Here is a 26780-nt window from a genome sequence, read left to right as displayed (position 1 = left end):
TTATGGCAAAACAAGCATTTATTTTCATAATACTCATCCACAACGGGAACTGAAGAAAAATGCTGTGCGTGTTAGAATCTTTATAAAGAGGCACAAGCTGAATGAATAAAATGTTCAGGCAGTAAATCATCTTTAACTCCTGCATAAACACAGAATACCAGAGAGACGCTAAGAGCATAACACTTCAGTCCTCATGAATACACTCACTTTACATTTAAGATATTCACATCCACATCTTATTAGGGGACAGAGAGATGGATTTACATGAAAGGAAAACAAACAAAAACAAATATTTTGTCTATATTCTTACGAGGTTTTCAAGGAGGCAATTTTAAGTATTATTTAAGCATAAATAATTGAATAAAAAAATGTAACAGTGCAATGTGACAGTGCAAGAGCATCAGATAAAAAAAAACAAGCAATCAAGAATAAAGCATATGAACATCATGTTCAGTCTGATAATATTTCTGCAATATTCTGTAAAAGTGTAACAATAATCAAGCCTTCTTACAGAGTGTAACAAACTAAATTACACTAAATCTTCCAAACTGACATTTAATACAAGAACAATCTGATCAGCATAAGTGCGGATGACAATATTACATTAACTTCATAATGAACAAAAGCATGTTTCCCTGTTTATGCCAAATCAAACTCAAGTCTTCACTTATTAGTTTCACATCTCAAAAGCACACGGGTTGACTTCAAACACTGTTAGTTGTATATAAACTATAAATAATTACACATTTCTGGTGTCTCAATCCTGTGTTTTTAGTATTTCAAGTGCTGAATCGTTCCACGGAACCGCTGTCAGAGAAAACAGAAAGAGTCAAATAGGTTAAAAAGAGAAAAAACAGTCTTAGATCTGAATATGCAGCATTGTTTTCAAAATTACTGGATTAATGGTGTTTAATAAATTTACTAATAGAGCCTTAGTAACATAAACATTAAAAACGGAGTGTTATCGCACACACTGACTCAGGTTCCTGCTGTAACAATTACACAATTTTAGTAAACTTAATTTACTTTAATTTATTAAACAAAATGTACCCTCTTATTTGACAGGAGTGAGTCTCTAACATCACTCCTGGTTTTCCATAGTGTTACAAACAGGGAAGAATCCACTCAAAAAGGAAAGTGAATAATGCAAAATATTTAATTACAATAATTCAGTGAAATATCTGTTGGTAAAACTAGTCAATGTGTCTATCTTTTAAAATTCAGTTATTTATGTACAGTACTGGGTTCAGAACTAGATTTGCTCACTTGCACCATTATTTTCCATAGCAACATAAACGGTTCTCAAAAAATATTACAAGGCTAATATCTGAATGTAGGCTAGTGTGTTATAGAGAACAGTATTAATAAGGCTTCTCATTAAGAGTAGTGAAGACAGAAAAAAACAGACATATATTAGACAGATATATATATATATACATATATATATATTAGAGATCAATACAAGGTTTACTCTGTCTTTCTGTAAGTATTAATGCGGTTTTTGTGATTGGGTTAATAATGTAATGTTGTCAGAAGGAACTAGAGGAATGAATTCATATCTCCCAAATCTTACAGTTTTGTCCATGCGCAGCTTAATCGCCGTGCTGGAAGCAAACACAGATTTTTATTTTAAATATTTCATTATCAAGGGCAGACAAAACCCCACTAAGACAAGAACCACCACCCACCTTTGAAAATAAATCCAATAATTATTTCCTGAAGAGTGTTTGCTGTCTCATTAAACAGATGGACTGATAAAAACACCTGTCTGGATAGGTACAATCAGAAGAAGAACTTTAAAAACAGTTTTTATTTATTTTTCTTGAAGTTTTTTTCTTTAAGTTTTCTAGATGAATATAGTATTTCCCTCCTTATATATCTTAATATGATTTTTTATTTTGTTGGTTCGGATGGAATGTATCTGTTCTATATGAACATGAATCACATTCACTTAGAGACTATGTTAACGTCATTGTCATGACACTGAGCATGAGTCTTGCTTTCGGCTGAAGTGCACAAGAATAGACAACTTCACACTATATTTGCAGTATAAATGTGCCTATAGATGGTTAAATCTGGTATGTTAGTAGTATACAGGGCCCAGTTTTTCAAAAAATGTAATCTGGATCAAATTGATCTGGATTTGGAAATCCCATGTTTTGCTATCCAGGATCACCTGATCCATTTTACTTTTATGCCAGTTTTTTAAAGGAACCTTGGATTGGATCACTGTGATCCAAATACCAAATTTCAGGATTACCAAATCCTGTTTACTAGAGCCTTAAATGGAACCACCAGTGTAGCCTACTGGCTTCGCCAAGAACAACAGTAGGCAAAATACCGGTGGCCACAAATAACCATTGTTTATTTTAATTTTAAGAAACAGAAACACTGTAATAAACAGAAATATTTTACTTTCCTTATTTTGTTATAATGTTACATTGTAGATTTTTTGTTTTACCATATCTCATTAGATGTGACATGCTTCATATATGCTTCAAATATGAAGAAATGTATCATCAGTAAACATTGATTTTGTAATCATTCACTTAAAAAAAAAAACTCTGGTTTTAGTTGGTTCGAAAAATCACAACTGAATCCACCCTTCTGATGGGATCAGGATAATCCTGTTTTTTTTGGATTAAATAGATGCCAAACCCAGTTCAAAGTTCTGAAAAACCCAAAGGGCAGGTTTGATCCAGATCAAATGTAAGATTGGATTACATGCTCTGATCTTAGTTCAGAATCTCTCTTTTGCTTTTGAAAAACCCATTTCCAAGATTTGATCCAATCCGTGATCCGAAATCCCACTGGATTACTTTTGAAAAACTGGGCCCAGGTGTGCACAGATGGTGACAGCGAGGTAACAATAGTGTTTACCCTAAGCTTCAGCATTGTTTGTCACTGTTGTCAAATTAAACCATGATTTAAATATCAACATAGAGCCAACCTAACTTAGGCCATCCATTAAGCTCAACAACAAGCAAGCGATCTGGCATTGGCGTAAAAGAGCATGCAGGTTCAGAAATGACACCAAAATGAATAGAAATGGCTTCAAAAATTCAAAATATAAATTGTCAATGTACAAGATTTAGTTTTTTATCTCAAATGATAGGGTTAAGAATAGTGATGTTTTTCCGATATCAGCAAGATTGCAATTTAAACTTTTAAACACAATAATGTCAATTTTTAATTTTGCTCATTTTGCTCTATTTGACCAATGATTATAGTTCCAAAATCTAACTAACTTCATTTTTTTTATATAATATTTATAGTAATTATGAGAGGGGTGCCCTTTTTCAGCTTGAGCACCTGCCCATCAAAATTTCTGTGCAAGGCCCTGTTAGCATAATTCCAAATATAAACAAAATTTACTTTAGAAGCATTGGAAATATACAGTCGCTCTATTCAGGGAACATGGATCTAGATTCTAGAAGAAACAAATGATTCACAAGCACTGGAGAAATGTTGTCAAATCACATGCTTTCTAGATCGAGAACGACCCCTCACTCCCACTACATTATTATTACTAGTTGTGAACAAAGCGAACAGGATATGATGTCACGCTCCTGAGATTCTGTTTTTTAATAAATAATAAAATAACAAATAATGATGAATTGATAAAGTAGTAATATATCATCTACTCCACTGTAATACATCAACACAGAGGAGAACTGTGTTCATAAAGTAAATTCACAGGGACTTTAAATATTTATAATGGTGTTTCTTTGGAATGGTGTTTGATGTCTGAATGAAGTCACATCATACACAATTATTCTGAGACCAAACACTGTTTAAACTGTCCTATCTGTTCTTAGAGTTCAGATATCAGATGTGATAAGTAAAATAGCAGGATCTTACTCAGCCAAAGGTATTTTACTTATTTTCTCATCAGTCTGGAGTATTTTTACAACAAGATTAATTTATAATAAAACAAAGATTATTACAATAATTACACTTAATGGAACTTCCGGCTTAACGATCTATGGAGTAGGACGCAACTCTCGGAGCTCCTGCAATTAGCTTCAAAATTAAGTTCACTGGCACATATTCGTGATATTTTTCTTAGTGTTAGTTATATTTAACACTTCTTATTTGACTATTGCCGACCAAAATGCCTCTTAAATCCAAAACTGACAGTGCTACAACCGCGGCGCTTCAACGGCCCGCTGCGCACGTCACATCCTCGCCTGGTAGTGATTCCTCCTCTCCTTGCGACGGTGCTGCAATGCCTGCTATTTCACCCGATTTCAAGGAGAATAATTACACTTAATGAAACCATTAGTGTAGTTCTAAAATATACTTTCATAATTTAATTGAATTCCTTTTACATTCATGTCACTTACTTGGCCTGGATACTTTTTTCTGACACTTGATCCTCACAAAGATCAGGATCAGGATCAGGATCAGGATCAGGAAAACCAACAACACTATTGTAGCTGTTGTCCAGTCTGAAGACACTAAAGGCTCTGAAGGTTTGGAAAGCTCTGGAATAGTTAAAGAGAGACATTAATTAGAGTAACTGTTCCTGCCATTCTGAATTCTGCACCGTTTTTCCACAAAAGATTTCTGGATCTATGAAGATTGTGTGGATGTATGAAGTCAGATCTCTAAGTTCACACATGTGTCCTAGCAGGGAAACCACAGGTGAAAAAAAAATCACATGAACTACCAACATGTTACACTAACCACAAGCAAACATAAAACAAGATAAACAACATAACATAACAAACACTTTACAATACTGGTGCACTTATAAGCATTAATTCATGCTTAACTAATTCACAGATAATCATGTGTTAGTGTATGACTCGTGAAGAAGTAATATATAAATTGTTATTAATTAAATGTTTCATAATGTATTAATTCCTTAATAAAATAACATAAAAAATATTAACTTATTTTATTAACTAAAAGTGTAAATTAATGTGTTAATTACCACAGTTGGTCAAACCAATGAACTTCAACTTCCAGTTATCTGCTTTAATTAATCATTAGATTTGCAAATGTATCATTATGTTAAGACTTTACTTGTTGAGGCACATGACTATTAACTAATTGTTAAGTAATATCTCTATCTGTCTCTAACTGTATCTGTCATCCCTCTATCTCTGACTGCATCATTATGTTTTTGTAATACATCCAATATTGTCCTCTTTGTTCTTTTCAATATTTCTAGCCACTCTTTGCATCCTGTGATGGAACAGCATTCTGGAGCTGAATTGTTCTCCATTTTTGACCAGAAATTTGTTGGACTCACTTGTTTGGACATGTTTGTCTGGTAATGAATGATGTGGTGAAAATTCATCAGTGTCTGTGTTTTTAAGAACTGTTTTATTATGATCATGTTGGTCAACTTGTGGTTTTAAATGTATTTCGTTTGCGTATTTCTTCTTTGTGTGAAGGGCCATGACGACTAATTGGTTTCAAGTAATTTAAAAATATTTAATTTCATGTCCATTAAAAAAAAAAATACAATTTTGTAAATAAAAAATAAAAAAAATTTGTTTTGTGAAGTAATAAGGGAATTAAGTTATACAACACTTTATGTATTTAAAAACAATTGTTTAAAGCTTATGGGGCACAACCTAACACATTTTGGTTTTGTGTAAATTCCACATAATTTTCAATACATTTCTCAGTAGCGTGGTGGTAGCGTCGTTGTTTTCTGAATCAAATAGCTTTTCAGTAGAGAAGCTCTTTTTTTTTTGATCAAGTAGTGCGCTAGCGTCCACACATGCTACAATTTCCCAAGCATTTCTAAAGCTCAAGCTATAATTGGAAATACAACTGATAATTGGGGGAGAGTGGGGTACAACCTAACATATTTTGGTTTTGGCTCAATTTAAAAAAGGCACACATGCGCGTATTCATTTACCACACACTCACACACACACTGACGCTCGCAGGCATGACTTTCGGTGTTTCAAACCTATATGAGGACATTAATGGATGAACTTCCTCTACACAGCTGCTCTGAGAGTCACTTTAGCAGCATTTTAGCTTGATTTGAGAAATAATCATTTGTCATATCATAAAAACACTCAAAGGTCTACACGGCAACCCGTCAAAATAAAAGATTGGTTTAACATTTGAAGAAAGTTTTGCTTAAATCATTAGGCCTAAATTTTAAATAATTGGTCATTACAATATAAACCATTAAAATGTAATCGAAAAAAAGAAAAAGAAAAGAATTTGGTTAAAATAAATAAAGATATTGCATACTGCCCTAAAAATGTAATTTATTTAAAATTTTTAATAAATTATTGTTAAATTGTATACGTTTCATGATTTCAATTAATTACAATTGCTTTTTGATTACTAAAATTTAATTGAACCATTAACATGACTAATGCAGTGCAGCTCTATAATTGGCCAAAATGCTCCGTTGATCTTTTCTGAGATCCTCTACTCTTCCCTGTGGATGACCTGTGACATACCTTCTGTACGATCTGAATTTTCGCATCTTGAATGTTTTAGAAAACTGAATTTAAATTCCGAATTTCTTCTTCTTGAAAACTTGAAATCTGTATTTTCAGTATTCAGATGGAAAAAAAAACACCTGTTTGAAAATAAATGTCTATAAAATTCAGCCATAAAAACATTTCAATTTGTTAAATTTCAAATGTTCAATTTACATATAAAAAAATGTAATTCAGAACTATTTTAAAGTCCACATAATTTTCAATTTTGTTAGATTACACTTTCCACAATTCAAAGTCAAATAATTTTTTCATATTATACGCTCTATAAATTACAGGGAGGTAAACATGACTTTAGAAAGATGGCAGCATTATCTCTGTGTAAAAATAAAATATGTCTATTAGTAAAATCTGTTGACTTTCACAGTCTTTGCTGCATTATAGGCCAATGGTGACCGCTCAAAAATAGGAAATGTTGTGTTTTTTTACCTCAAGTTTGCGTGCCTGTAACTCAAGAAGTATTAAATATATCTTAATATCCTTTTAGATTCTGGTTCTTAAACTTTTCTTTTAGTATCTTCAGGCCCAACAGTTAATTTCCAGAGATATGGGGATCTCAATGTGGCTCCATGAGAAAATTCATAAATTGTACATGTTTTCAGTGGTCAAAAACAAAATTAGTGTCACTTTTCATACAGCTGATACTTTTTTCTTTTAAAGAGGAATATCTGAAAAACAAATAATACTGAAACTGTCTGATTGATTACCAAATAAAGGGAGCTATGGCATGGAAAATAATAAATTCATCAAAGAGGAATGCAGGTCAATTGGTAGAGAAATAGTTTTGGATGACATTTGGTCAATGATTAAAAAGATGAGTGGGAAAATAAAATCCGTTAAAATCCCAGATATTTTAGGTAAGAAGTTTTGCATTTTAAATGAAATACATAAAACATCGAAAAGAGTATAATAAACTTTTCTGATGTATTAAAGAAAAAGGATAAAGACAGACATTAGAGTGTCTGATCTATAATAACACACACTATAAACATCAGCACTATATAACCTGAGTGAAGATCTGATACTGTAATGATAAAGACAGACATTAGTGTGAATGTGTCTGATCTATAACACACACTATAAACGTCAGCACTATATAACCTGAGTGTAGATCTGATACTGTAATGATAAAGACAGACATTAGTGTGAATGTGTCTGATCTATAACACACACTATACAAATCAGCACTATATAACCTGAGTGTAGATCTGATACTGTAATGATGAAGACAGTCATTAGTGTGAATGTGTCTGATCTATAACACACACTATACACATCAGCACTATATAACCTGAGTGTAGATCTGATACTGTAATGATGAAGACAGACATTAGTGTGAGTTATTAGTAGCAAAGGGTGGTAACAGACAAAAATGCATCACCTACAGCATGAACCACTATAGCGAATCTACCCTATATGTATTGGTAATATTAATCTGATTCAGAGATATCATACATGCCAACATATAAAAAAAACTGAAGCTTTTCTGTGACAGATTCTGTTCTCACTGAAATATGTAAAACCTGTTTCTAATGACAAATATTTGAAACACTAATCTAAGGATCCATGAGACAAGATATATATGTATATGTATTGATTTGATATCTAAATTGTTCACAGAACACAGATGTAAATAAGATATTGATACTGAAAGATCTAATCTACTTACCACTGACAGTAACATTGATGGTCCTCTGAACGGTGTGTGAACTGCTGATCATGATCAGATGATAATCTCCAGAGTCTGTGATTCTGGAGTTGCTGATGATGAGAGATACCGTTGTTTGACCTAGCTTCAGTCTGCCTTTGAATCTCTCGTCACTGGTGTCATGTGTTGAGGACTCAACGGTCCCTTTATTGAGTTTAGCAATGCGATGATCTTTAAACTTCCACATTATCAGATCATATCCCTTTGCTCCAATAAGACCAGTGTCTAGAGTAATGGATTCTCCCTCCTTCACTGATACTGTCGTCATTTTACCTGTCACAGCAACATATGAAGAACATATGATTACACATATGAATAATACTTTTAATCACGCAGTTAAGTGTTTTGCGGTTAATCTACTACTGAAAATGAGAAAATTAAAGAACACAGCTCATTTCCATAATGACAATGCAATCTACCAAGAGCAGCACAAATTCGCATAGAGTCACAAACAAGAGAGATCTACTAAAAACACAGGAGCAGCAAATTAAAAATAACATGGATCAGCGTTCGGATAACGTCTTCCTCTGTCATGTCAAATAAACGATCACAAGTGGAGAAACTTCTCTCCTTCTCTCACAAGCTCTCTGTTCTCCACAGCGTCTCTAGCAGCAAATATTACAGCATGTCAAGTGCAGAACTGGTTAAAGCAGGGATGCCCAGTCCTGTTCCTGGAGATCTTCCTGCAATGTTCAGCTCCAACCCTGATCAAACACCTGAAGCGGTTCATGAAGATCTTCAGGAGCACTTGATCATTACAGTGGGTATGTCTCCAGGAACAGGATTGGGTTAGGACAGGCTTTTTGGGCATTAAATAATAGTCAGTAATTAATGACTGCCTCAAAACTTTATAAATAACATTGCATGATTTATTCAAATACTCTCCTGCTATACATTTTGCAACTGAAAGTAACTTCTACAACTGCATATGCAATAAGGTCAGCCGAAAAAAAGAACTGACATTTTAAAATGAACGAATTATGTGACTATTTGATATGGGTGCAATGCACCAGCAAAATCTGGCCAAAAGTGTGTAGTGAGAGCTTGCCTTAAGATGTTTACTGTCATAAGTGAAAAAATGAACAGTGATTATGATTTAGAATGCACGTAAAAACCCTTTTTTTAAAATGTTTATAAGACGTCTGTAACAACAGATTTTTATCAGATGAAGCGCTCTTTACCAGACATCTTGGAGATATACGTATGCTCTCTGCTTTTTCAAGTGTAAGGATGAGAGTGATGAACTCTGGTTAAGCACTGCATATCCTATTGTTTGTTCTCACCTCTTGCAAAAGTGTTTGAGTTTCATCTTCTTAAATCAATTTTGACATTTTGTACATTTTAATTAAAATAAACCCATTAATGCACACAGTCCCGACATGATATTTTACATAGTGTTATAATAGGTAAATGTTGTTGCTTAAAAAGGTCTTTAATAGCATCAAATATTAAAAACTGTGCAGAAACCCTTTAAAAAAAATACTAATTATGCAGGCCATTAAAGTAGATGTGACAGTTTCATCACTGCAGTTGCAGATGTATGGTGGCAGAAAAACTGTGGTAACAAGTGTAGGAAAATGGATACAAAATTGTGTCAATATTGAGTTTTTCCACAAGGAATACGAAGATGTCCGGTCACTGTAATTTTGGCAATTTACAGTAGTTCAATCCTTGACCAATAGACCTGACAGTGAGTACGGGTCAGAAAACATCACATCATTGCTAAGTGGTGATTATTGCTATAATTAGTGTAAGTCATCTTGTCTTCTGCTGGCAAAACATTCAAATAATTGCAGAAGGAAAACGGATGATTTCTGTTGTAAATATTGAGGCTCATATCTGACTGCTATGAAGCTTGTTCCTGCCACGGTATAAAAAATATAAAGAAAGAAAAATATCATTTTGATTTTTTGACTGATTTTCCGGCAATTGTGAGTTTCTGTGTCACAATTTCCTTCTTTTTTTGTGACAGAAACAAGCCATAGATTGTAACTGTCTATTTGCCATCCAGTAGGCTCCGCCCACAAAACACACCTCTGTTTACAAACACCAAAATGCTCTATTGAGAAACATTATTATAAGAACAGTATTAGAATTATCTGAGACATTTTTTACATTAAAATAATAATAATTTTAATGTATTAATTCCAAGGATTGGCACCTAATAAACAACTGGAACTCCGTAACAGCAAATTTGTAAAGGTACACTATGTAACTTTTAGAGCTCTAGCGGTTAAAAAACAAAACTGCAAGCGGCTTTTGGAAGAACATTGTAGCCGGTGTTGAGCCGAATTTCTACTGTCCTCCGCATGACATCAGATGATGACGTCAGAGGTGCTAAATTAATTTATTGTTTGTGATTCCTTTTCATTTTTATTTATTTTAATTGTTTTATGTAGTTATTGCAGCATTGTTCGTTAAATGTCTTGAGAACATACTAGTTTCGTATTTTTGAAATACAATTGAATAAAATGACGAATAAAATAAATAAATAAAAAGCTCTACAAAGCTTTTTGTAACCAATCTTTTCACAATATGTTTAACATTTGCATGATTGTGACTTAACTGTTTAGTGTTGCAGTTCATATTATGGACGAGTCTAATTTGCATTTGTGTAGCTATATTGTGTAAAATATGTACAGTAAGTGCAATAGGCTGTTTTATGTGTAAATGGACTGCTTGTGGAAAAAGTCTTGTAGGAATTTCAATTCCTTCAATTCCAATTAGGAAGTTGAACTGAAATGAAAACTCTGTAATTTCAATCATTTTGTATGTATCATTGAGTTTTTATTATAATGCATGTTAATTAATTTGGATTATGTTTTACACATTCGGTTGTACATGACCTTGCATAAAACAAAGTAATATTTCGGTGTAGATACACATGATGCAGAAAAATCTGAAAATGTAAGGGAATGTGTGAGCTAAAATAAATGGACGGCGAACTCGCTTCAAGAAAGGGAAACCTGTGTCTTAAATCTGAAGGATTCAATGAGTTTACTATACAATAATGTAACATTTATCCCTGTGCAATTTCTATTTTAAACCAATATAATCTCAATATAATCCCATGGGCAAATAATGTTGCTTATTTCTTTACTTACATTATTCTCATCTCTGCTGTCTGTACATCACCTCTTGCTATAGCATATCAAAAGTAATATCCATTTTACAATAGTTAACAGTAAACCAGCCCAAACTTTACTGCCCTCCTCAGCTCCAGTTTGGTACTTTAGTCATGTGTTTTCTATGGGGTACAAAGTTTCTCCTCCTCTCAGATCGACGCATTACATTGAGCAACATTCAAGTATGAGAATGATATTAGTCTTACTGGAGATATTTGTACACCAATAGAATAAACATTGTTAACATAGGACTGGCATCTACGCCTACTTAAATGGAAATCTGCCCCAGAAAATAATTAAATAAGGACTTGCCCATCTTGAACATTCAAATTATAATGAATTTAGTGTGAACTTTAGTGTTAATTTGAGCATTAATTGTTCACTAGTGGTCACAGAATCTAAATATGATAATTATAGAATCTAACAGAATACAAATTTATAGAAAGTTTGAGCTACTCACCACTAATATTAATAAGTAATATCCTGTGTATGATCATACTGCTGGTGTTGATCTCCAATTTATATTCTCCAGACTTATCTGTTCGGATGTTTCTGATGGTGAGATCTCCGGTTTGTTTATTCTTTTCGGTTTTCTTGTCATCGGGGCCGTTTAACCCATTAACTTGCTTGAAACCACCGCTGGTTCCGATGTTTGTTTCTTTACATTTACGGCATGATTTTACCAACAAATCTTTAATTAATATCAACAAACAATGTGTCATTCAAAAGTTTAAAGGCTCACGCTTTGATATTTCTGATCGTAATGTCACAGTGATAGCATTATTTGAATTCGTAGTGTTCTCAACAAAACACACAACATTAAAACGGGGAGTTCTGGCCTGTGTTTGTCCAGTGAAGATGAGAGATAAATTTAATCATGCAAACATCGGCGTAGAGTTCATGATAATTATCCAGAACACAAAATCAGTTTGACTTTTTAGTCCAAAAAGTGGTAATTTAAGATGAATATCAAGTCATTTTTCTCTGTTTGCGTAACATTTCTTCTCAGAGAATTACAATTCTTGTAAATGTTTCAATAAATTATGTAGTCTAGGAGGTTTTTTAGTAATGCAACGCACGCAATATGACCATGTTTGCTAGAGTTTTGCATACAGATTAACCCCGCCCCCTGCTTTATCTGTTCTGCTGTGATTGGTCAGTCATTTAAAACATTCTAACAGCGCCACCGGCTGTTGGGATGTCCAAATATACACAACCTGCAAAACTCATAGCACAGCACTCAGACAGATAATGTAAAGTTTTGATAGAAGAAAAGTGTAGTCAACACAGAGATGATTACAGAGATTTTTAGGATAGTTAGTATTCCTCAATCAGCCTTGTGCAGGTGTTCAAGCATACAAGTTTATATTTAGGAATCTTAATATTTGTATTCTTAACAAATGTGCATACTGTAATTTATGTATCACTAGCATTACCAAACAGAACTGAGAAAATTATGACGGTGTCCGAGATCATGTACAGTCAGAGCGGGTCAAAACGTTTATGAAGAACTTGCTTCTTAAATGTTAAAATGTATGTTCTAAAAAGCATGCATGTGTGTATTATAAATACAATTTAGACATACTACATCTGCCATCTTAGTATTTTCATATTACCTATGATGGCAATTGTGTCCCTGTTCCCTGATATCTACTAATTCTTTCCCCTAAATTAATGGGATATTAAAGTTTTCATCCATTGTGAATTCTATAATCTCTTTGGAAGTACTGGGTCATCCAGGTATTTCTCGGGCTATTGTTTAATGAATACTGTGTATTTGGACATTTGATGTGCTGTTTTTCACATGCTATACAGTCAGGATGTAGATTTATTTGGACACAGGGCCTGTCTTGTCCCCCTGGCCTAGCAAAACTGATTGTCCCGCCCCAAAATCACTCCATTGGTTGAGCCAGTGTTGCTATATCAGACTGATCTAGATAAACAAACATCAGGCAAGATAGTTATTTGATAAGAAGATAAGTGTGCTGTACTAAAGCTACACTACATTGCCTATACATATGCTACAATCTTAATTGTTCAACATGTATAGAACTACTAAAAGTTTGATACAGAGACAAATATGTAAATGTTTGCATACTGGAGATATATAGACATATATTGACAGATATATTGTTTAGGGAAGAGTTCTGCACTGGGGTAAATGTGTACAGATTAAAGTCAGATGATTGGATAAATAAATGGCAGTATATTACAGAATATAATGTAGAGTAAAAAGATTTGAGAAGTGGAGAGAGAGAGATACTGGATGTCAGTAGTAGAGACAGAGAGATGACAGAGAGATGACAGGATGGGCTGTTTGCTGTATATCTGTCAGTCATAATGTAAAATTGTCAATATGTGAAAAGTACATGACAAAAATGAACTGTCTGGAAACACAGTTTTGAAAATTTGTGTAAAATATTTGAGAATTAAGAGACAATGGAAAGCTGGGAATGATGAACTAAAGCACTGCCACCATAAACCTAGAGTCATGTTTGTAACTGTTACCACTGTACTGTCAACACATGACTGTTTCAGACAAAGTTAAACTGTTTAAATATTCATAATTTACAGATGTAACAATAATGTCTAGTTGTATATAATGATATATTGTGTTTTACCTCAACTTAATTACCAGTAGCCACGATGGAGTTTCCAAGTAAGCTAATCCACTTTGTCTCTGATTTGTCTCGAATGTATTTTTCTTAAAGTAGACATGATAATAACTCTGTATAACTCTTTGCTGCAAAATCTTGTAAAGCATCTGTTACTGTTCTGATTACAATACTTACAGATTATACTTTACACATATTTCTCATTTTACACAACATACTTTTAACTTAATTGCTGCCTTTAACTATTCAAGTTACAAAAAAAAAAAAAGAAACAACAAACAACATGTTTAAGGATAAAACTTGTGATTACTAATCTAAATGGGTTCTCAGACTATTACTCCAGATTTTGATCCATTATAACATTGAAGACTTACTCACCACGGACATTAACACTGAATTTCTTGATTATATCCTTCTCGGTGTTCATGATCTTGAGTTCGTAATCTCCAGAGTCTGTGGTTCGTCTGATGTTTGTGATGGTCAGAGATCCAGTCTGATTATCCAGCTTCAGTCTGTCTCTGAATCTTCCAGTACCTTCAGATGTATATATTACGTGTTGAGTTGTGTTTATTTTAACTATGATAGAGTTATTGAACTTCCACCGGATATCACCATCCCTCGGTTCTTCAGCAGCATCAGACTTTAGAGTGACAGAATCTCCCTCCATCACTGACACTTCAACTTCCTTATCACCAGACTCACCTGTTTAAGAGGGGGTTGAAATTGTGTTTAAAATGTACATTTACTCTTTTAAAATCTCTCCCTTTCTTTCCTGTGGAACACAGCCTATTTGTATGGCCTTCTTTGTCTAATTCACCTATTCACATATTAGTGTGAGTGTGTCTGATCTATAACACACACACTATAAACATCAGCACTATATAACCTGAGTGTAGATCTGATACTGTAATGATGAAGACAGACATTAGTGTGAGTGTGTCTGATCTATAACACACACTATAAACATCAACACTATATAACCTGAGTGAAGATCTGATACTGTAATGATGAAGACTGACATTAGTGTGAGTGTGTCTGATCTATAACACACACTATACACATCAGCACTATATAACCTGAGTGAAGATCTGATACTGTAATGATAAAGACAGATATTAGTGTGAGTGTGTCTGATCTATAACACACACACTATAAACATCAGCACTATATAACCTGAGTGTAGATCTGATACTGTAATGATAAAGACAGACATTAGTATGAATGTGTCTGATCTATAACACACACTATAAACATCAGCACTATATAACCTGAGTGTAGATCTGATACTGTAATGATAAAGACAGATATTAGTGTGAGTGTGTCTGATCTATAACACACACACTATAAACATCAGCACTATATAACCTGAGTGTAGATCTGATACTGTAATGATAAAGACAGACATTAGTATGAATGTGTCTGATCTATAACACACACTATAAACATCAGCACTATATAACCTGAGTGTAGATCTGATACTGTAATGATAAAGACAGATATTAGTGTGAGTGTGTCTGATCTATAACACACACACTATAAACATCAGCACTATATAACCTGAGTGTAGATCTGATACTGTAATGATAAAGACAGACATTAGTGTGAGTGTGTCTGATCTATAACACACACTATAAACATCAGCACTATATAACCTGAGTGTAGATCTGATACTGTAATGATAAAGACAGACATTAGTGTGAATGTGTCTGATCTATAACACACACTATAAACATCAGCACTATATAACCTGAGTGTAGATCTGATACTGTAATGATAAAGACAGACATTAGTATGAATGTGTCTGATCTATAACACACACTATAAACATATGCACTATATAACCTGAGTGTAGATCTGATACTGTAATGATAAAGACAGACATTAGTGTGAATGTGTCTGATCTATAACACACACTATAAACATCAGCACTATATAACCTGAGTGTAGATCTGATACTGTAATGATAAAGACAGACATTAGTGTGAATGTGTCTGATCTATAACACACAATATAAACATCAGCACTATATAACCTGAGTGAAGATCTGATACTGTAATGATAAAGACAGATATTAGTGTGAGTGTGTCTGATCTATAACACACACACTATAAACATCAGCACTATATAACCTGAGTGTAGATCTGATACTGTAATGATAAAGACAGACATTAGTGTGAGTGTGTCTGATCTATAACACACACTATAAACATCAACACTATATAACCTGAGTGAAGATCTGATACTGTAATGATAAAGACAGACATTAGTGTGAATGTGTCTGATCTATAACTGCAGTTACTTCTGTCAATAAAAAAGCAAAGGGTGGTAACAGACAAAAAAAGAATCACATACAGCATGAACCACTGTAGTGAAACCCTATATTTATTAGTAATATAAGCTCATTCAGAGAGAATCATACATGCCAACATAACAAAAACACAAAAGCTTTTCTGTGACAGATTCTGTTCTCACTGAAATATTTAAAACCTGTTTCTCTAATGAAAAAATATTTTCCATGAGACAATATGTGAAATAATGTAAATTTCCTCTACAAATTTCTAATTTCTTGCAAACAATGTCTTGTTTAACATGCTTTGTTTGTCAGATGTACTTCATCAGTTAGATGTACAGTATATGTATGTTGATTTCATGTCTAAATTGTTCACAGAACACAGATGTAAATAAGATATTGATACTGAAAGATCTGATCTACTCACCACTGACAGTAACACTGATGTTCCTCTGAACGGTGTATGTGCTGTTGTTCATGTACAGATGATAATCTCCAGAGTCTGTGGTTTCAGAGTCACTGATAGTGAGAGATCCAGATTTCTCAATTAGCTGCAGTCTGCCTTTGAATCTCTTGTCTCTGGTGTCATATAATGAATTCTGATTGGTCTCTTTATTGATTTCAGCAATGAGCTGGTCTCCAAACTTCCACAATATCAGATCATGTCCCTGCATTTCAAAAAGACCAGTGCGTAGAGTGACAAATTCTCCCTTCTTCACTGATACTGTCGTAATTTCATCTGTAACAGCAACAAGCACATATGAAGAACATATGATTACACATATGAATAATAATTTTTTTTAATCACAGTTAAGTGTTCTGCGGTTGAAACTACTGAAAATTAAAGAACACAGACGCAGCAGCTCATTTCCATTATGACAACACAATCTAAGAGCAGAATAAACTCGTATAGAGTTGCAGACGAGAGATCTACTGAAAACACAGGAGCAGCAAATTAAAAATAACATGGATCGGCAAACAATATGTACGGATAACGTCTTCCTCTGTCATTTCAAATGAACGATCACAAGTGGAGAAAATTCTCTCCTTCTCTCACAAGCTCTCTGTTCTCCACAGCGTCTCTAGCAGCAAATATTACAGCATGTCAAGTGCAGAACTGGTTAAAGCAGGGATGCCCAGTCCTGTTCCTGGAGATCTTCCTGCAATGTTCAGCTCCAACCCTGATCAAACACCTGAAGCGGTACATGAAGATCTTCAGGAGCACTTGATCATTACAGTGGGTATGTCTCCAGGAACAGGATTGGGTTAGGACAGGCTTTTTGGGCATTAAATAATAGTCAGTAATTAATGACTGCCTCAAAACTTTATAAATAACATTGCATGATTTATTCAAATACTCTCCTGCTATACATTTTGCAACTGAAAGTAACTTCTACAACTGCATATGCAATAAGGTCAGCCGAAAAAAAGAACTGACATTTTAAAATGAACGAATTATGTGACTATTTGATATGGGTGCAATGCACCAGCAAAATCTGGCCAAAAGTGTGTAGTGAGAGCTTGCCTTAAGATGTTTACTGTCATAAGTGAAAAAATGAACAGTGATTATGATTTAGAATGCACGTAAAAACCCTTTTTTTAAAATGTTTATAAGACGTCTGTAACAACAGATTTTTATCAGACGAAGCGCTCTTTACCAGACATCTTGGAGATATACGTATGCTCTCTGCTTTTTCAAGTGTAAAGATGAGAGTGATGAACTCTGGTTAAGCACTGCATATCCTATTGTTTGTTCTCACCTCTTGCAAAAGTGTTTGAGTTTCATCTTCTTAAATCAATTTTGACATTTTGTACATTTTAATTAAAATAAACCCATTAATGCACACAGTCCCGACATGATATTTTACATAGTGTTATAATAGGTAAATGTTGTTGCTTAAAAAGGTCTTTAATAGCATCAAATATTAAAAACTGTGCAGAAACCCTTTAAAAAAAATACTAATTATGCAGGCCATTAAAGTAGATGTGACAGTTTCATCACTGCAGTTGCAGATGTATGGTGGCAGAAAAACTGTGGTAACAAGTGTAGGAAAATGGATACAAAATTGTGTCAATATTGAGTTTTTCCACAAGGAATACGAAGATGTCCGGTCACTGTAATTTTGGCAATTTACAGTAGTTCAATCCTTGACCAATAGACCTGACAGTGAGTACGGGTCAGAAAACATCACATCATTGCTAAGTGGTGATTATTGCTATAATTAGTGTAAGTCATCTTGTCTTCTGCTGGCAAAACATTCAAATAATTGCAGAAGGAAAACGGATGATTTCTGTTGTAAATATTGAGGCTCATATCTGACTGCTATGAAGCTTGTTCCTGCCACGGTATAAAAAATATAAAGAAAGAAAAATATCATTTTGATTTTTTGACTGATTTTCTGACAATTGTGAGTTTCTGTGTCACATTTTCCTTCTTTTTTTGTGACAGAAACGAGCCATAGATTGTAACTGTCTATTTGCCATCCAGTAGGCTCCGCCCACAAAACACACCTCTGTTTACAAACACCAAAATGCTCTATTGAGAAACATTATTATAAGAACAGTATTAGAATTATCTGAGACATTTTTTACATTAAAATAATAATAATTTTAATGTATTAATTCCAAGGATTGGCACCTAATAAACAACTGGAACTCCGTAACAGCAAATTTGTAAAGGTACACTATGTAACTTTTAGAGCTCTAGCGGTTAAAAAACAAAACTGCAAGCGGCTTTTGGATGAACATTGTAGCCGGTGTTGAGCCGAATTTCTACTGTCCTCCGCATGACATCAGATGATGACGTCAGAGGTGCTAAATTAATTTATTGTTTGTGATTCCTTTTCATTTTTATTTATTTTAATTGTTTTATGTAGTTATTGCAGCATTGTTCGTTAAATGTCTTGAGAACATACTAGTTTCGTATTTTTGAAATACAATTGAATAAAATGACGAATAAAATAAATAAATAAAAAGCTCTACAAAGCTTTTTGTAACCAATCTTTTCACAATATGTTTAACATTTGCATGATTGTGACTTAACTGTTTAGCTTTGCAGTTCATATTATGGACGAGTCTAATTTGCATTTGTGTAGCTATATTGTGTAAAATATGTACAGTAAGTGCAATAGGCTGTTTTATGTGTAAATGGACTGCTTGTGGAAAAAGTCTTGTAGGAATTTCAATTCCTTCAATTCCAATTAGGAAGTTGAACTGAAATGAAAACTCTGTAATTTCAATCATTTTGTATGTATCATTGAGTTTTTATTATAATGCATGTTAATTAATTTGGATTATGTTTTACACATTCGGTTGTACATGACCTTGCATAAAACAAAGTAATATTTCGGTGTAGATACACATGATGCAGAAAAATCTGAAAATGTAAGGGAATGTGTGAGCTAAAATAAATGGACGGCGAACTCGCTTCAAGAAAGGGAAACCTGTGTCTTAAATCTGAAGGATTCAATGAGTTTACTATACAATAATGTAACATTTATCCCTGTGCAATTTCTATTTTAAACCAATATAATCTCAATATAATCCCATGGGCAAATAATGTTGCTTATTTCTTTACTTACATTATTCTCATCTCTGCTGTCTGTACATCACCTCTTGCTATAGCATATCAAAAGTAATATCCATTTTACAATAGTTAACAGTAAACCAGCCCAAACTTTACTGCCCTCCTCAGCTCCAGTTTGGTACTTTAGTCATGTGTTTTCTATGGGGTACAAAGTTTCTCCTCCTCTCAGATCGACGCATTACATTGAGCAACATTCAAGTATGAGAATGATATTAGTCTTACTGGAGATATTTGTACACCAATAGAATAAACATTGTTAACATAGGACTGGCATCTACGCCTACTTAAATGGAAATCTGCCCCAGAAAATAATTAAATAAGGACTTGCCCATCTTGAACATTCAAATTATAATGAATTTAGTGTGAACTTTAGTGTTAATTTGAGCATTAATTGTTCACTAGTGGTCACAGAATCTAAATATGATAATTATAGAATCTAACAGAATACAAATTTATAGAAAGTTTGAGCTACTCACCACTAATATTAATAAGTAATATCCTGTGTATGATCATACTGCTGGTGTTGATCTCCAATTTATATTCTCCAGACTTATCTGTTCGGATGTTTCTGATGGTGAGATCTCCGGTTTGTTTATTCTTTTCGGTTTTCTTGTCATCGGGGCCGTTTAACCCATTAACTTGCTTGAAACCACCGCTGGTTCCGATGTTTGTTTCTTTACATTTACGGCATGATTTTACCAACAAATCTTTAATTAATATCAACAAACAATGTGTCATTCAAAAGTTTAAAGGCTCACGCTTTGATATTTCTGATCGTAATGTCACAGTGATAGCATTATTTGAATTCGTAGTGTTCTCAACAAAACACACAACATTAAAACGGGGAGTTCTGGCCTGTGTTTGTCCAGTGAAGATGAGAGATAAATTTAATCATGCAAACATCGGCGTAGAGTTCATGATAATTATCCAGAACACAAAATCAGTTCGACTTTTTAGTCCAAAAAGTGGTAATTTAAGATTGATTTTTTTTTTTTTGCTTGCGTAACATTTCTTCTCAGAGAATTACAATTCTTGTATATGTTTCAATAAATGATGTAGCCTATGAGGTATTTTAGTAATACAACAATATGATCATGTTTGCTAGAGTTTTGCATACAGATTAACCCCGCCCCCTGCTTTATCTGTGCTGCTGTGATTGGTCAGTCATTGAAAACATTCTAACAGCGCCACCGGCTGTTGGGATGTCCAAATATACATAACCTACAAAATTCATAGCACAGCACTCTAAAGTCTTGTCTAGACAGACAATCTAAAGTTTTGATGGAAGAGAAATATGGTCAACAAAGAGATGATTACAGAGATTTTAAGGATAGTTTATATTCCTCAATCAGCCTTGTGCAGGTGTTCAAGCATAACAGTTTCTATTTAGGAATCTTAATATTTGTATTCTTAACAAATGTGCATACTGTAATTTATGTGTCACTAGCATTACCAAACAGAACTGAGAAAATAATGACTGTATTAAAAAAAAAGTTTCCTGAACGATTGCTTTGTCTGCCGCTGACTAGAGATGTCCGAGATCATGTACAGTCAGAACAGGTCAAACAGTTTATGAAGAACTTGCTTCTTGAATGTTAAAATGTATGTTCTAAAAAGCATGCATGTGTGTATTATGAATACAATCTAGACATAATACATCTGCCATGTTAGTATTTTCATATGACCTATGATGGCAATTGTGTCCCTGTTCCCTGATATCTACTAATTCTTTCCCCTAAACTTATGGGATATTAAAGTGATCAACCATTGTGAATTCTATAATCTTGTAGGAAGTACTGGGTCATCCAGGTATTTTTCGGGCTATTGCTTAATGAGTACTGTGTTTGGGCATTTGATGTGCTGTTTTTACATGCTATATAGTAGGGAAGTAGATTTATTTGGACACAGGGCCCGTCTTGTCCCCTGGTCTTGAGAAACTGATTGTCCCGCCCCAAAATCCCTCCATTGGTTGAGCCAGTGTTGCTATACAGACTGATCTAGATACTCAAACAAACAGATCAGGCAAGATGGTTATTTGATAAGAAGATGAGAAGTGAGAAATCTACTGTACTAAAGCTACACTACATTCCCTATACATGCTGGCAGCCAACAGAATTTTTTTTTTTTTTTTTTTGCTACAATCTTAATTGTTCAACATGTATTGAACTACTAAAAGTTTGATACAGAGACAAATATATAAATGTTTGCAGACTGGAGACATATAGAGATATATTGACAGATAAATTGCTTAGGCAAAAGTTCTGCACTGAGGTAAATGTGTACAGATTAAAGTCAGATGATTGGTATATTATTGGCAGTTATTACAGAATATGGGGCAGAGTAAATATGAGAAGTGGAGAGAGAGATAGTGTATGTCGGTAGTAGAGACAGAGAGATGACAGGATGGACAGTTTGCTGTATATCTGTCATGATGTAAAAGTGTCAACATAGTAAGAGTAGATGAAAAAAAAAACAGTTTTAAAAAGTGAGTGTAACGTTTGAGAAATAACTGACAACGGAAAAACGGGAATGATGAACTAAAGCAATGGCAACATAAACCTAAAGTTATGTTTGTAACTTTTACCGCTGTACTGTCAACGGATGACTGTTTCAGACAAAGTTCAACTATTTAAATGTTTATAATTTAAAGATACAACAATTATGATTAGTTGTAAATAATTTCATATTGTTTTTCATCTCAAATTAATTACCAGTTGCCATTTTGGTGTACACAAGTGCCATTTTTCAATATTTACATTCTATAAGAAGAAAATGTTTCATGAACCTTATTTTTAGTGGCTTTACAATCAAATTTAAATTATAACTTATTCAGACTTGTGGCTTTGAATTGATTGATTTTTGAGTTGATCGTAGCACAGTTTAATATATTTATTTTTTAAATATATTTTATTTAAATAAATTGATCATTTCTTTACAAAATATTTAAGCCTCTCTCACTTTTAGTCTATAATGATATAACAGATTATTTTACTTGAATGACAAAGCCACATCTATCATCTTTCTAAAGAGTCCTCGGTTATTGCTGTAGTCCAGAGGGTTCATGAACTGTGACTGGTTTAGTCTGTATATGTCAGGTTTGGGTTTAAGCTCAACTAGTGGGGGCGACTGTTAACAGGTTAAGCGATCAGTGGGGATGACATGATCTTCAAACTTCCACTGTACATCTCTCTGTATACCAGTAACACCAGTGTGTAGAGTGACAGTATCTCCCTTCATCACTGATACTGACTTCACAACATCTGTCACAGTAACAAACACGAGGAGAACAAACAGAAACAGATTAAAACAGATCAAGCTAATAATGCTACACGTCTAGAAGTCAGAGATGCTGAAAATCTTTGACTCAGATTCTTTAGATGTGCTCCTCTTGCTTTTCCTTTTCTCTCTCTTTTTGTTGAATGTTGAATTGATATCTGAACCTCTGCCTATCTAAGGGTTGTTGACCTTTATTGTTATTTTTAGAGTTATGAAGTTTGCTAACTCTTTAATAGTTATACTTAAATTATACGCTCACCTGTAATTGTTTTGTTTTTGCATATATTTATAATCTTTGTTGTGTTTTTCCTACTTTTATCACTGTAAAGTTTCTTCCTTTTTCCCTCTGGCCATTGAAACTGTTTGTATCTTTCTGAATGACTCCTTATATTGATCCCAAACTTGGATCATGACACTGGAAATAAAGAATGTGTTTTATGATGTAAAATGCATGAAAACTATTTCAGAATCTGCACTATATTTCTTAATTAATGTGTCTCATAAAACACTGCATTAAATCTTAATAAGCAGTGTCACCCTATAACAATAACTATAATCTGTGTGAGCTTTGTTGCTCTTGTTTACCATCGCCTTCATATCATGTGGATACAGGAATATTAAATATATAAAAGAAAGTAATGTAAAAGGAAGACATGATCAGATTCAACAAAACATCATTTAACACAATAAAATAACTCTAGATTGCTCTTTGCTGTAAAGCTCTGAAGAATCAATGTTATAGTTCTGTCAATAGATAATATTTCCTTTACACAAATATTTCACTTTTAACTTACACTCATTGCTGCTTTTTTAATTTACTAAAACAACAACAGGTTTTGAAGAATAAACCTCTGATTATTCCACATCATCTAAACTGTTCTCAGAAAATTAATCTAGATTTTAATCCAGTTATCAGATTGTAAGACTTGAGTTACTCACCACGCACACTAACATTGAATATTTTGGAAGTCCCAGCATTGCTCGAAAATAGTCTATAGGTTCCATTATGGTCAGTTCTGATGTTTGTGATGTTCAGAGATCCAACCGGCTTGTCCAGATTCAGACAGTCTTTGAATTTCTCATCAGCAAGATTAGTTGTAGAGAAGAGTTCATTTGCTTTTTTTTGTGCTATGATTTTACCATCAAAAAACCACTGAGCTGAATCATCTTCTAGTATAGCAGTATCAGGTTTTAGAGTGACAGAATCTCCCTCCATCACTGACACATCAACACCAAACACATCTGGTGGGGGAAACATAATCAAAAGATGTTAATTCTTGATCAATCTTGGCATTTTTAGCAGTGCAGCAAATGTTACAGTGAATTTACCCTGTTACAAAGAGTTTTTTCATTATTGTACTGAAGTGCTCTCTACGGCTGAAACAGAGAGATGGAGAATCCAGAACTGAGTCTGTCTCTGCTGTGCCGTGACTCTGCTGTTATTTAGTTTTCTAAATATAGTTTGAAGCTTTTGCCTACTCTGAAAAGTTAATTTCCCCAATACCCATTTCAAAAAACTATTTACCATAAAACCACACTTTACATTTTATACACTAGTGACTAGCCTCATGTGAGGATATTGTTTTAAATGTAGCCTACATCCATTTCACTCTTACATCAGTGTCTCCTGAAAATTATCCTGATGTGACTTCACTTGTAATTTCAACATAAAACGTATGTGGCTGTATGTGGAAGATCACATGCAACACTCAAACAAAACACACAAAATAAATAATTAAATAAAATTAAAAGTGCAGCCTGGAAGCACTGGACTAAAAGAATGCAATGAACCAAAATAAATTGTTATTCTTAAAACGTTAAATGTTCCTTATAATTGAATAGCATTATTCAGATAATATATATCCATAATGAATGTTTTAAAGTTCTTCACAGATAGGGGAGACCAGCGAGTGTTGTAAATTGGGAGTTCAAACACCATCAGTTTAACTTAGAAATGAAGAACAGAGTTAAATCACAGTCATGCATGAGCACCAGCATCCTCAGATGACAGTAAGATGTGAGTCACAAAAAATATAGCTTAAAGAATTTACAGAATAAAAAAACAGGTTTGAGGTAAAACTAAAATGTCAGGAATGGCTCAAAAATAGATCTGCAAATGTTTTGCAGGTGAAAAAACAATAGCATAACATTTAGGCTAATTTTATCTCCGATCTCATTCTTGTTTCCATCACAGTCTATTTGTTATATATTTGTTACAAATTGTAGTGTTTCGAATTTAAAATTTTACCATTTGTTTACATTTTTTAAGATCAAACTATTTTATATGAAATAAAGGTGGAGTTTGTATTGCATAATATTTAGAAAGGAAAACATAGCACAATAATTTAAACTAACCCCAGCGGTTACAGGAGTTGAAACAACAGAGCTCGTTCTACTTTTGAGGCAAATAGTGATAATTATGAATTTGATGATTAAATGCAACTAGTTTTCTATTTCTGGTGTAGACTATGACACAGAATACCTAAAATTAATTAATAACGAAAACGTTTTTTTTTTAAGTAATCCATATTAATAAAGGTTTCAGGGACATCTGACTAGATAAATGATAAGAAGTTATTAATGTGCAGCTGCTGTCGGTCGATTATGAGCCACACCCATAACCGACCGACAGAAAAGAGACACAGACACTTTTATGCCGATTTACTTGTGATTTTAATTTTGTATTCCGCTAAAACAGTAGCCAATATTCATGAGCTTATTGTTGTTGTTATTATCAATATTATCATTCACACAAAAATAAAAAATAAAGTGTTTTGCAGAATATTAGTAGCCTACAGTTCGTCGGCGCCCTCTTGTGTTCACTACCAGACAAACACACACACGCACAACAAACTACCCCAAAATACCGTTATAATGGCGTTGTCACTTTCACACTATGATTTATCAAAACGTCTACTTGTAGAAAAGTTAAAAAAAAAAAAAATTTAAGAAACAATAGTGATAAGCTACAAGCAAATTAGATGACAAGAGCAAAAGCGCATTTTCTGTTTCCGGTTTATTGAAACCGAAAGTGTTGAATTAATGAAAATAAATGTGACTCACCGACCACGAGCAATAAAGACCCTAAAAATAAGAAGAAAATGTTCCTCATACTGATGTTGCTTCTGGCCGCATCCAAACGGAATGATGAAAGTGATGCAGGATATTGATGATGGGTATGCAGCAAACCGACCAGGTCACGTGATTTCTGCGAAAGAGTGAGTTACGTCATACTATTTCAAAGTGGTCCAAACAGTCTATTGAAAAGTGTCCAAAGGAAAAGAAAGAAATAAAGTGGTCGCCTCTGCTTTGGTCAGCGTTACTGCAGTTGTGAGGTCAACATCAGTACGTCACTGATGATGGTATGTTTAAATAGGCTTTGAAATTATTAAAAAGGCTGAATTATGTTGTAACCTAATAAGACATAACAATACACCAAAAATACACAAAAGTGGTGTCCCACAATAAATTAAGTTACAAACCATGTCCAGTTTAAAAAAAAAATTTTTAGGCCTATATTTAGTTTAATACTGTAATTACCATAAACAAGAAAAACGTAGTCCTGCTATGACTGGCCACTTGTGACGGGTGTTCGCCTACGGCCCAAGATCCTGCATAAACCCTAATGTGACCCTATAGGAGTGTTTTGGAGAATTGATGGATGGATGGAAGAAAAATCATTCAGAATGTCACAACAA

The 26780-nt window shown here is 33.7% G+C and overlaps 1 protein-coding gene across 6 annotated transcripts; it reads right to left on the bottom strand.

Annotated features, from left to right (window-relative positions):
• Nucleotides 1-26296, bottom strand: LOC143735425 (T-lymphocyte surface antigen Ly-9-like). Of its 6 annotated transcripts, XR_013203172.1 has the most exons (9): nt 26146-26296; nt 24022-24324; nt 16648-16959; nt 14309-14632; nt 8152-8463; nt 4347-4487; nt 1689-1768; nt 1574-1604; nt 1-807 (listed from the first exon to the last, which is right to left on the bottom strand). XR_013203172.1 is itself a non-coding variant. In XM_077225574.1 (8 exons), exons 1-7 carry the CDS (start codon nt 26192-26194, stop codon nt 1710-1712), a joined length of 1500 nt encoding a protein of 499 aa, XP_077081689.1. In that variant the 5' UTR covers nt 26195-26296; the 3' UTR covers nt 1-807; nt 1689-1709. The 6 variants fall into 6 exon arrangements, 5 of the variants coding, with proteins under 5 accessions (XP_077081689.1, XP_077081690.1, XP_077081691.1 ...); XM_077225574.1 differs by lacking the exon at nt 1574-1604; XM_077225575.1 differs by lacking the exon at nt 1689-1768.
• Between the last annotated feature and the right edge of the window lie 484 nt (nt 26297-26780).

Source organism: Siphateles boraxobius, unplaced genomic scaffold, assembly GCF_051911475.1.
Source record: "Siphateles boraxobius isolate OS27281-9 unplaced genomic scaffold, OSU_SipBor_1 13, whole genome shotgun sequence".
Taxonomy (NCBI): Eukaryota; Metazoa; Chordata; class Actinopteri; order Cypriniformes; family Leuciscidae; genus Siphateles; species Siphateles boraxobius.
Note: the sequence above shows the minus strand (reverse complement) of the source record. Positions and strands in the feature narration are given on the sequence as shown.